Raw genomic sequence first — 12,816 nt, 5'->3', positions numbered from 1 at the left:
CACAATCACAGGGCTTCCTCCTTTGTTTAAATTGGATGCAAAATTAAGAAATGGTGTTTCTCCCTTTCAAGCTTTTAGTATTATTCTCTGCTTCCAGTAACAACTTATACCCTGCAATTTTACCACACTAGTGAGAATAAGGACTCTGCCATAGAAACTAAGGCCACAATCCTATGCAGATCTACCTATGAGTAAGCTCCATAGGATTGGGTTGGACTTAACTAGCACAGAAAAGGACTTCCTTAAATAATGTTTGCTGCATCACAGTCAAATTGCTAAACTGAACTCCTCTGCCCAAGGCTCTGAACTGTGAGCACTGAAAAAAGGAGTGTGCGTGCGACAACTGCAATACTAGTGAAGGTTCAACATATTAAAAGCTAATGTGATACAGACATGATCAAGGGCTCACACACGATAGGAACAGACCACAGACAGCATGTGAATAAACCTGAGGGCTGCAACATCTTCAAAGTACAAATGGCATATAAGATTTCTGACAGCAATTATGAAAAAGTCAAATCAAAAGTGGTCTCCCTGTGTAGCAACCAATATTAAAATAAGTTTGGATATGAACAGGTTAACTACCATCAATTGGAAAAATTTCCATTTATCAAGTGTGACACAGACACAAAACATCCCCTATTGTCTACAGAAGATTGAAGAGATTTAAGAATGAGATTCTAGAGTGCGCTCTCTAGAGAAGGAGTAACACATTTGACAGATTTGTGGATTTAACAATGCTCGAAGAGCCAAATATGATGGGAAGAGGCTTAGGGTGCCTTTCTCCAGGTTTTACGCTTTGCTCACATATGTCTTTCCTTGATGCAGACAGTAAAACTTTGTTCAGCTCTGGAAATATTTGCTTCATGTGCTTGGCTAGCAGCTCCCCTATTCCATGGGAAAGCCGCCAAGCTGAGATGAGGCAAGCTGGCCCCTTCAGTACGGGGGAAGATATTAGTCAGCCAGCTGCTATGACAATTTAATGAATTTATCCTCTTTCTGAGATAACAGACACAACTGTGCAGGTAGTTCAGAGGCATATAGTGATGGTCAAAAATGGTTGCTACACACTCTGAATTGGTAGCTTTTTCTATATGTCAGCCAAAACCCAAGACTGAGTCAGCAGATTGTAAAATTCGACAGTATTCTTATTCTAAAATCTGTGGTAATTATATATTGTTATTATGGGTATGGTAATGCAGGAGGTCCCCTCCCCACACACATACACTGACATACCCATAAAACTTTGATATGTTGGATGTTATATAACTATAAAAATTCTGAGTAATTGTGAAAATAAAGAACCCTGCTGAACAATAATGTTCAATTTAGTATGTGATCTGATATGAGCAATACCTCTATTTCAGAAACCATGACTGAGACATGTATTATCTGTGGAGAAGTTGGAGGAGATCTGAGAGTACTTGTTTCAAAAAAAAGCATGGGAAAACGGTTAAGAATGATGTTAGGTTACAATCTCAACAGAACATTGATGCTCCAGTCTCCTTTGCTTCAGGAAACATAATCATATATCACAGAGGATGCTACCAAAACTTTAACCCAAGCAAAAACTTCAGAAAATTGGAAACCAAATAGTTGCTGAGAAAGAAGGAAGAAAAGCAGCAGGGGCTTCTTCCATGAGAATGAGATAAGAACATAAGAACATAAGAAGAGCCTGCTGGATCAGGCCAGTGGCCCATCTAGTCCAGCATCCTGTTCTCACAGTGCCCAACCAGGTGCCTGGGGGAAGCCCGCAAGCAGGACCCGAGTGCAAGAACACTCTCCCCTCCTGAGGCTTCCAGCAACTGGTTTTCAGAAGCATGCTGCCTCTGACTAGGGTGGCAGAGCACAGCCATCATGGCTAGTAGCCATTGATAGCCCTGTCCTCCATGAATTTGTCTAATCTTCTTTTAAAGCCGTCCAAGTTGCTGGCCATTACTGCATCTTGTGAGAGCAAATTCCATAGTTTAACTATGCGCTGAGTAAAGAAGTACTTCCTTTTGTCTGTCCTGAATCTTCCAACATTCAGCTTCTTTGAATGTCCATGAGTTCTAGTATTATGAGAGAGGGAGAAGAACTTTTCTCTATCCACTTTCTCAATGCCATGCATAATTTTATACACTTCTATCATGTCTCCTCTGAGCCGCCTTTTCTCTAAACTAAAAAGCCCCAAATGCTGCAACCTTTCCTCGTAAGGGAGTCGCTCCATCCCCTTGATCATTCTGGTTGCCCTCTTCTGAACTTTTTCCAACTCTATAATATCCTTTTTGAGATGAGGCGACCAGAACTGTACACAGTATTCCAAATGCGGCCGCACCATAGATTTATACAACGGCATGATGATATCGGCTGTTTTATTTTCAATACCTTTCCTAATTATCCCTAGCATGGAATTTGCCTTTTTCACAGCTGCCGCACACTGGGTCGACATTTTCATCGTGCTGTCCACTACAACCCTGAGGTCTCTCTCCTGGTCGGTCACCGCCAGTTCAGACCCCATGAGCGTATATGTGAAATTCAGATTTTTTGCTCCAAGATGCATAATTTTACACTTGTTTATATTGAATTGCATTTGCCATTTTTCTGCCCATTCACTCAGTTTGGAGAGGTCTTTTTGGAGCTCTTCGCAATCCCTTTTTGTCTTAACAACCCTGAACAATTTAGTGTCATCAGCAAACTTGGCCACTTCACTGCTCACTCCTAATTCTAGGTCATTAATGAACAAGTTGAAAAGTACAGGTCCCAATACCGATCCTTGAGGGACTCCACTTTCTACAGCCCTCCATTGGGAGAACTGTCCATTTATTCCTACTCTCTGCTTTCTGCTTCTTAACCAATTTCTTATCCACAAGAGGACCTCTCCTCTTATTCCATGACTGCTAAGCTTCCTCAGAAGTCTTTGGTGAGGTACCTTGTCAAACGCTTTTTGAAAGTCTAAGTACACTATGTCCACTGGATCACCTCTATCTATATGCTTGTTGACACTCTCAAAGAATTCTAATAGGTTACTGAGACAGGACCTTCCCTTGCAGAAGCCATGCTGGCTCTGCTTCAGCAAGGCTTGTTCTTCTATGTGCTTAATTAATCTAGCTTTAATAATACTTTCTACCAGTTTTCCAGGGACAGAAGTTAAGCTAACTGGCCTGTAATTTCCGGGATCCCCTCTGGATCCCTTTTTGAAGATTGGCGTTACATTTGCCACTTTCCAGTCCTCAGGCACGGAGGAGGACCCAAGGGACAAGTTACATATTTTAGTTAGCAGATCAGCAATTTCACCTTTGAGTTCTTTGAGAACTCTCGCGTGGATGCCATCCGGGCCCGGTGATTTGTCAGTTTTTATATTGTCCATTAAGCTTAGAACTTCCTCTCTCGTTACCACTATTTGTCTCAGTTCCTCAGAATCCCTTCCTGCAAATGTTAGTTCAGGTTCAGGGATCTGCCCTATATCTTCCACTGTGAAGACAGATGCAAAGAATTCATTTAGCTTCTCTGCAATCTCCTTATCGTTCTTTAGTACACCTTTGACTCCCTTATCATCCAAGGGTCCAATTGTCTTCCTAGATGGTCTCCTGCTTTGAATGTATTTATAGAATTTTTTGTGGTTGGTTTTTATGTTCTTAGCAATGTGCTCCTCAAATTCTTTTTTAGCATCCCTTATTGTCTTCTTGCATTTCTTTTGCCAGAGTTTGTGTTCTTTTTTATTTTCTTCATTCGGACAAGACTTCCATTTTCTGAAGGAAGACTTTTTGCCTCTAAGAGCTTCCTTGACTTTGCTCGTTAACCATGCTGGCATCTTCTTGGCCCTGGCGGTACCTTTTCTGATCTGCGGTATGCACTCCAGTTGAGCTTCTAATACAGTGTTTTTAAACAACTTCCAAGCATTTTCGAGTGATGTGACCCTCTGGACTTTGTTTTTCAGCTTTCTTTTTACCAATCCCCTCATTTTTGTGAAGTTTCCTCTTTTGAAGTCAAATGTGACCGTGTTGGATTTTCGTGGCAATTGGCCAGTTACATGTATGTTTAATTTAATAGCACTGTGGTCACTGCTCCCAATCGGTTCAACAACACTTACATCTCGCACCAGGTCCCGGTCCCCACTGAGGATTAAGTCCAGGGTTGCCGTCCCTCTGGTCGGTTCCATGACCAACTGGTCTAGGGAATAGTCATTTAGAATATCTAGAAACTTTGCTTCTTTGTCATGACTGGAACACATATGCAGCCAGTCTATGTCCGGGTAGTTGAAGTCACCCATTACTACCACATTTCCTAGTTTGGATGCTTCCTCAATTTCATATCTCATCTCCAGGTCTCCCTGAGCATTTTGATCAGGGGGACGATAGATCGTTCCCAGTATTAAGTCCCTCCTGGGGCATGGTATCACCACCCACAACGATTCTGTGGAGGAGTCTGCCTCTGTAGATGCTCTAAAAGGCAACACCACATATTCTTCCAAACATAGAATTGTAGAGTTGGAAGGGGCCTTTAAGGCCATCAAGTCCAACCCCTTGCTCAATGTGGCAATCCACATTAAAACATATCTGACAGGTGCCTGTCCAGCTGCCTCTTTAAATGTCTCCAGTGTTGGAGAGTCCACCCCCTCCCTAGGTCATTGGTTTCATTGTTGTACAGTTCCTAACAGTTAGGAAGCTTTTCCTGATGTTCAGTCAAAATCTGGCTTCCTGTAAGTTGACCCCATTATTCCATGTCCTGCAATCTGGGACGATCGAGAAGAGATCCTGACCCTCCTCCATCAGGCAACGTTTCAAGTACTTGAAGAGTGCTATCATATCTCCCCTCGGTCTTCTCTTCTCCAGGCTAAACATGCCCAGTTCTTTCAGTCTCTCCTTGTAGGGCTTTGTTTCTAGTCCCCTAATCATACTCGCTGCTCTCCTCTGAAACCATTCCAGTTTGTCTGCATCCTTCTTGAAGTGCGGAGACCAGAACTGGATGCAGTACTCAAGATTCCTACATTTTTATGAAGACTATTAACTGGGCCCCATTAGAGCCATTCTCTCAGTTCCTCTTACTATGCACAAGCCTTTGTTAGTCATTACCACCAAGTTTACCTCAGGATTCAGTTTAAAGCTCTCCTGATGAAGTTCTCCATGTTGTGGCCAAACACATTCTTCCCAGTCCTTGTGAGGCGCAACCCATCAGTAGTCAGCAGTCCATGTTCCAGGAAGCATACCCAGTGGTCCCAGAATCTAAATCTATCATGTCAGCACCACCTTTGTAGCTAGTCATTCATATGGAGTATTTTTCTTTCTCTTTCTACTCCTCTTCTAAGTACTGGAAGGATGGACAAGAAAACTATCTGGACTCCAAAGTCCTTGAGTTCCCTTCCCAGAGCTTCAAAGTCTGACGTGATTTCTTAGCTCCACTTGTCAGTATCATTCGTTCGTACAAAGATAAGAAAGGGATATCTGCCAGTGGGCTTTATGAGTGATGGCAACCCTTCCATCACATCTCTAATCCATCCTCCAGGGAGGCAGCATACCTGGCGAGTCCATAGATCTTCTTGGCATACTTGGGTTTCAATCTCACACGGTAGGGAGTCTCCCACCACTACTACTCTTCCTCTCGTCATGGGGCGTGGTTTCATTGCCTCCTCTTGATTGAGCTTCAGCCACTCACTTGCTGTTGTGTGGGGTCTCCTGTAATTCTTCTCCTGCAGACTGTCCCCTAGCCTCATCCTCAAGTGCCTGGAAGTGGTTGTGTAATTCCACCAGTGAAGGGTGTCTTCTAACTCTTCTGCTCCTGTCACCCTTTTCCACGAAGTTTCCTACACTTTGTTGTTACTCTCCACAACAATCTCCTCTTCTGCTTCAACATGCTGCTGTTCTTCTACCTCCTGTACTTTGCTGCTGTTGTTCCAGTGTTCTAAGAACTCTTCATTTTCAGTGTGACCACCCACCGTTCCAGGCCCCTCACTTTTTCTTCCAACAGTGCCAGCAGCTTGCACTTGTTGCACGTGTATGACATGTTGTTCTCAGGCAAGAAAACAAACATTGCACACACCTTGCACATCACCACTGGAGTGTCCTTCCCATCCATAAGTCTCTACTGCCTTTTGTTTCTTTTTTTCTGCTTGTATGGGAATAGCCTGTGCCTCCTTCAAAGTAAATAGAAGAATCCCACTGGTATTTAGTGTGCCATACAATAAAAATAAAAATGTTTAGGGACCTCCCCTGCCAAACTCCTGTTAGCTCTCCCTGTTCACTTGCTTTCTGAGAGCTGGCTTGCTTGTATCTCCTCTGGACCAGCTGGCACAGCTCCCTCTGCTCTGCTTAGTAAGGAGTCAGGAAACAGAATGAAAACTCCCAGCACATACAGCTGCTCCTAGTTGCACTCAGCAGCTCATTTGTTTTTTTCTGTAAGAAAGGGAAGTAATAAAGGCAGTAGGACATGTGAAAAACTGTGCAGTTGTTCAGAACTGAGAACCAGTAACAAAATAAAAGCTGCTGAACAAAACACATTCAGTTGGACACAGATGAAACAAATGATGCCAGTAACATTTTGGCTGCCTGTATGAAGGATCTTATCTCCAGTGAGGCCAAATACCATCCATCATGTTATAGGGTGTTTACTAAGATACTGCAGACACAGGGAAAAATAGAAATAGACATGGATGACACTGAACAGGAACAGGAGATTGAGGCCATCACATTCAAACGAGTTGGAAGAATTTTACAAAGAATTGTTAGAAAACACAAAAGTCATGAAATTTCAAACAATAACCAAACTCATGGTGGAAGAAGTAAATTGCAGAGAAGGAATTTGAGAGACAGTGAAGAGTAATACGATCACAACCATTTCAAATTGCTTTCCAGAACTGAAATCTGTCCAAACTGGTAACAGAAAGACTTTGGTATTCCCAAGTAAACTCAGAATTGAAAATGTTGTATTGGAAAATTATAGAATGAAGCAACAAATACAGCAAGTTCATGGACAAAACAGCGCTGACAAAACAACAGCTTCTGTACCAGTACATTACAGGATGACATTTTAAACATATGGACACCAACTAAGAAAGACTTGCAGGCTGAGACAGTTTCACTGTATGTTGCACCCGACTGCAGGATTTTATGGAGATTCTATTTACAGGAAATACAGGTAAAACAGACATTTCAGCAAGAATAACGAAACATAGGAACTCCTTGATGCAAGATATTGTATACTCTGTATCAAACAGAAAAATTAAAAATCCCAAATCTGTGCTGTTGGTAAGTGTTGTAAAATTGCTGTGCAACAAAACTGAAGTGATCCAGCTCTTAAATCAGCATGGGCATAGCATCAGCTATGATCTGATAGAAGAGATGGAGTCTGCACATGCGCTGCAAGTTATTAAACAACAAACTCAAACAAAAGTAGTCATACCACCCATGTTCTCTGCATGTGGAACACCTGAAAGTGAAATTGCCATTGTTGTAGCAGACAACACTGACAATCTAGAAAACACTCTTAGAAGAGCTGGAACATCCCATCATGTCAATTCAATCATTACTTAGCATAAAGGATTGTCTGAAACTGAAGAAAGCAATTTAAACCCAGAAGGAAAGGAAATGCATACATATATTGCAGGTGACTGAGACATTTCCTCATTACAGCAAAAACACAAACATAAGATATCTTTACCTCCAGAAGTAGATCCCAGAGTAGTAGTAGAAGAAACATTCGCAGCAATAGAAGCACTGGTGTGCGAGTTGTATGACAAGATGTGTGATGTTAACCTATTGTGATATGAGTTACATTGCGTAAAGAGTGGTGACATGCAGCCAGAAGCTATGCCTCCATGCCATACATCCTTACGTCTTCATATTCAACTGGCAAACTATCAGGCTACAATTTGGAGACATTCTGTAATTCCAAATCCTGAAATACCCTCTCCAAATGGTCATGGTTGGATCACTGATGAATGATTATTTTTTTTCCAAATAATTTTTTTTCTCAAAAATATATTATGTATTGCATTTTTTATGTGATAGCATACATTTCCCAGGATTATGGAGGGGGAGCAGAGGTGTAGCTCCCATAGCTTTGTAAATCATTATGGTGGCGGCCATCTTAGATTATTTGGGAGTTATGTAGAACCTAAAATTTAAATTCCCCATCCAACAAAACCTATACATAGACACCAAGCACACTTTCCTAGACTTTAGATCAAGAATATTGCCAAATTCTACATTCAGACAACTCAGTCTTGGATTTTGGCTGCCATATAGAAAAAGCTAACGATTCAGAGTGGGTAGCAACCATTCTTTACCATCACTATATGCCTCTAAACAAACCACACAGTTGAGTCTGTTATCTCCGAAAGAGGATAAATTCAGTCCTAGCTGACAGACTATATAAGTGAAAGTAGTTATTCACTGTCCAGTTTTATAGTTTGCCAAGAATACTTATCCTATTAGCTTCAGGACACACATACAAATCTTCCTGCATTTTATGGCTCCAGGTCAGACTCCTTACACAACTATTTATTGACAAGGTACGTAGAATAGTCAACAATGAATCTGCAACACCAGTCTACCATGGGTGAAATCTATTTACCAAATGCTAAGCTACTGCAATGACTGTATCATCAAGTAAACTTGTCAGCTAATGCAAAAATGTCACCAACACCCTTGCTTCTTCAGAGTTCTGATCGGGTGCAAATGTTTGGGAAAATTCTTCTCACCATTTAGACAGGTGCTGCAGACAACCAGCTTGCCATGTGATTGCATGGCCCATACCACCCCATTAATATCTAATAGTCGATTCTATTCATTCTGTGTCTACCCCAAAAGCATGCCAACTTTTACACTATGAATCTCAAGACATTCCACTTGCCAGAATGGATATATGTCTTTCAAGGAGCAGCATTAACTAGCAACGACACCTCAAAAGAGAAGCATGCACAGAGAACAGACAAGCTTCAAATAAAACAGCAACAAAATGTTTTAATATGTTTTTAAAGATGTTTTGTTTTAATATATTTTAAAGTCTGTTTTTAAGATGTTTTAGAGCATTTTTGGTGGGGGTTTTGCTGCCCTGGGATCCTTCTGGATGAAATGGAAGGATATAAATTTAATTAATTAATTAATTAATTAACCACCTGAACATAATTGCTCCCATCACTTACAAAGCTTTTCTAATGCCTATTCTACTAAACTGAACTTACAAGATCTGAACACGGTGGTTCATGACAGATGCTCTTGGAGGTCACTGGTTCATAGGGTCGCCATAAGTCGTAATCGACTTGAAGGCACATAACAATTCTACTAAATACAACCTTAAAAAAATACTCCTACAACCTCTAAGACAATACATATTCACTCATGTTTTTAAAATATTCATATCCCAGCACCAAGTTCTCCTCTTTTGTTTTATACACCACTGCTTCCTTGGACTGTAAGTGCATCCAAGACCCAGACATCCTGTACATGTTACAGGATAACCAATACAGTAGTAGCTATTCTACTTGCTAGGTTAAAACTCTGTGTCAGCATTTGCCTTAAACCAAAACAGCAACATTTAACTATTTGGTTAACTCATATAAGTGACAGAGAACAGGACAAATGCTGCAAGACAGTACCATAATGTGTGCTTTGCTGCCAACTGTCTGAACATTTTTGTGCAGGACACAAAAGGTTTTGCAGGGCAAAAAGTTATCATGAACTTGCTCAAAGATGCAAATGAGTTATCAAGTTTGGTATACATTTTAAGTACTTACATTGTTGATCAAATAGACACCTCGCCCCCTAGAAGATGCCACAGGTTTCACTATCCAGGGCCCCCTGTCCTTTGAATAAGAGTCTGGTTGAGGAAGAATAGAAATCACAAATACTACAGTATCAAATGCTCTGCAAAAGGTTTACCAGACATCGACAAGAGTTTCCAGCAATGCCTGCATGGAATCACAGCAATACCTACAGGCATCTTTCAGCCAGTCTTTCTATGAACTGTTAAAAATTGCCATGGGTGTCTTTTTATTCTGCATATTTCCTCTCCTTTTTACATTCACTTTGGTCACAGATAGTGACACACAGCTATTATTATGGGATTTGGTTCATACAAAACATAGGAGCACAGGGCGCTACTTTATACTGAGTCAGACTGTTTCATCTAGCTCAGTATTGTCTATAAGGACTCGCAGTGGCTTTTCAAGATTTCAAACAGATTTCAAACACGATTTCTCTTCCAGCCCTACCTAGAGATGCCAGAGATTGAACCTGGGACCTTCTGCATGCAAATCAGATGCTCTACCGCTGAGCTGCAGCCCTTCACCTATGACTTACCATGAACAAGTAAAATAAGAAAATAGTGGCTGCTTCACTCCTCCCTACAGTCTGCCTTAGTGCAACATTGAAACCTAAGCTCATGGCTTGTTTCTCCTAAACCACAAGCAGTAAGTCTACAGCTGAACATTTGTTCGGAGTGAGACAAACTATGAGCCCAGGTTCAGACATAAAATTCTCAAGCCATGGCTTTGCTCCTGGTTGCATAGCAACAGCAGGGGAGGAGCAAAGCAGACACAATTTTCTCCCTGCCCATCAGCATACTTGCTTGTTCACAGAAGCCATAGTTTGACTTAGTATTATGTGTAAACCAGGCCACTATAAGCACACAACTCTGGAATGTCCCTCTTCCAATTGTTACAGTCAGATGGCTCAAGGTTTTTTTTTAAAAAAAATAAGGCTTATGACTCTAATCCATTTGCTTTGGAGGGAGGTAGAGAAATGTCCCATGTTTAAGTATCTATTTCCCAATGCACAATTCAGACTTCAGTTATAGGACAGGGCAAAGGGTTTCAAAGGGTTAAGAAAAGTCTTTTCCCAGTGGAGTTATTCTAATATCTTCAACTTAAATTTCAAAAGCTGGCATATACTTTTTGTGGGCTGGACCACCAGAAAGGTCATGAAATGAAAAACCTATCAATTTCCCATCTTTACTTAAGATTTGGTTATTCCGAGTCAGTCACTTACTACAAAATTCTTGATATTCAGCTGGGAGGATGAAGGTCTGAGGGAGTACATGGAATGTCTTGAATCCATAAGTTTGTTGCATGCGATTGATGTTCTTGTACAATCTGTCCTTTCGAGTTAATTCGTAAGACCTGAAACAAAGTACATATAGTTTTCCAATGTCATCTCTTTGGGAGAATCTTCAAAAATAAATTACCTTAACACTCAAAAGCAAACGTGTACAATTCTGATAGTGCAGAGTAACTAGCTTGCTCTCTTGCTGTTGTCAGCCCGAATACAACATATGGCTCTGGAGGTTCCCACTGCTCATTCACTCTCCTATTGAAGGCATTCTAGAGTATTGATCTTCAACTGGTGGGTTGGGACCCAGGACCCAATATTGAGGTCATGGCCTGATCTAAGGTGGGCCGCAATAGCAGAACTACCAGCATACGAACAGATGGGGGGAGAGGGGGAAATCAGAAATAAGTCCCCAAATACATGTTTGGGTTAAAGGTGAGTCCCAGGTCTGGAAAGGTCGAAGATTATTGTCTGTGGGTGCTCCTGGATCCATCTTTATTACTAGAGGCCCAGATGACCTCAGTGGCTGGGGGTGTCTTTTACCAGCTTCGGCTGGTTAAGACAGCTGCAGCCATTTTTGGACTGGATAGCCTGACCACTGTTGTCCATACACTGGTAACCTCCAGGTTTGATTACTGTAATGTGCTCTATGTGGGGCTGCCCTTGAGGTTGGTCTGGAAGCTGCAGCTGGGGCAAAATGCAGCGGCACAACTGGGGCAGGGTATCGCCAACTTGTTATCCCACTGCTGAAAGAATTGCACTGGCTGCCCATTTGCTACTGGGCCAAGTTCCAGGTGCTGGTTTTGGTGTACAAAACCCTATGCAGCTTGGGACCAGAATACCTGAAAGTTCACCTTATATACCCAGTTGATTATTGCACTCTGCGAGGGCCTCCTATAGATACCATCTTATCAGGAGGTTCATTCTGCACAACATAGGAAGCAGACCTTTCTTGTTGTGGCACCTATCATTTGGAATTCCCCCCTGTAAATATTAGACAGGTACCATCTCTGTTATCTTTTCAGCACCTACTGAAGACCGTACTCTTTCAACAAGCCTTTCAAGTAAAGACCCTTATCCCAGTCTGTGTTGGAATTACTTCTTTAGATGTTTTTAAAGCTTTTCTTGAAAGATGTTTTTTAAAGATGCTTTGTTTCAATATGTTTTTAAAGATGTTTTGTTTTAATATGTTTTAAAGTCTTTTGTTTTTAAGATGTTTTAGAGTGTATTGAGTGTTTTTGTTTGCCATCCTGGGTTCCTTTTAGGAGGAAAGGCGGTATAATTAAATAAATAAATTGTTCTAAAGGATGGTATGAACCTGACAAGATTGCAGGGAGTTTTTAGTGATGGTTTCTCATTTCTATTTCATAAAGACGTACCAATTCAAAGCAACAATAGGCATTTCTTTCAGCAAGCAAGATGACATTAAGGGTAGTTTATAAATCTCAATAAATGACAATCTCATTTGTCCCAATTTTCTGCATCAGCTGTGAAAGAGCCTGAAGAATATAATAATGCAGGATTCAACCATGCCACAAATGTCCATGTGCTGTAACAAAATTTACAAGTCATACTACATCTTTGCAACCTTCTATATAGTAATCATATACCCTCTTACCTGGGAAAGTGGTTGACCTTTTGAATATCTGTGAGGGTTCGTAGTACATAGGGTTTCAGATGGGACCCTGTCCACATAAGGTTATACTCATTGCTACTTGGGTGGACCTAAAGAAGAGACACTCTTGTACACCCATGTCAAAGTAATTGGATAAACTGCATTACCTACAGTAAG

General features: G+C 41.2%; 1 protein-coding gene across 1 annotated transcript in view; it reads right to left on the bottom strand.

Annotated features, from left to right (window-relative positions):
* The window catches only part of LOC133378026 (tubulin polyglutamylase TTLL5-like), a 37,859-nt gene that overhangs the window by 15,463 nt on the left and 9,580 nt on the right, over positions 1-12,816 (bottom strand). The window contains exons 5-7 of the mRNA XM_061612811.1: positions 12,643-12,749; positions 10,965-11,095; positions 9,713-9,795 (exon numbers count right to left, since the gene is read on the bottom strand). Coding sequence (XP_061468795.1) covers positions 9,713-9,795; positions 10,965-11,095; positions 12,643-12,749 — 321 coding nt within the window. The remainder of the gene's footprint in view (positions 1-9,712; positions 9,796-10,964; positions 11,096-12,642; positions 12,750-12,816) is intronic.

This window comes from Rhineura floridana, chromosome 2 (assembly GCF_030035675.1).
Source record: "Rhineura floridana isolate rRhiFlo1 chromosome 2, rRhiFlo1.hap2, whole genome shotgun sequence".
NCBI lineage: Eukaryota > Metazoa > Chordata > Lepidosauria > Squamata > Rhineuridae > Rhineura > Rhineura floridana.
This window is presented reverse-complemented; position numbering and strand designations above follow the sequence as displayed.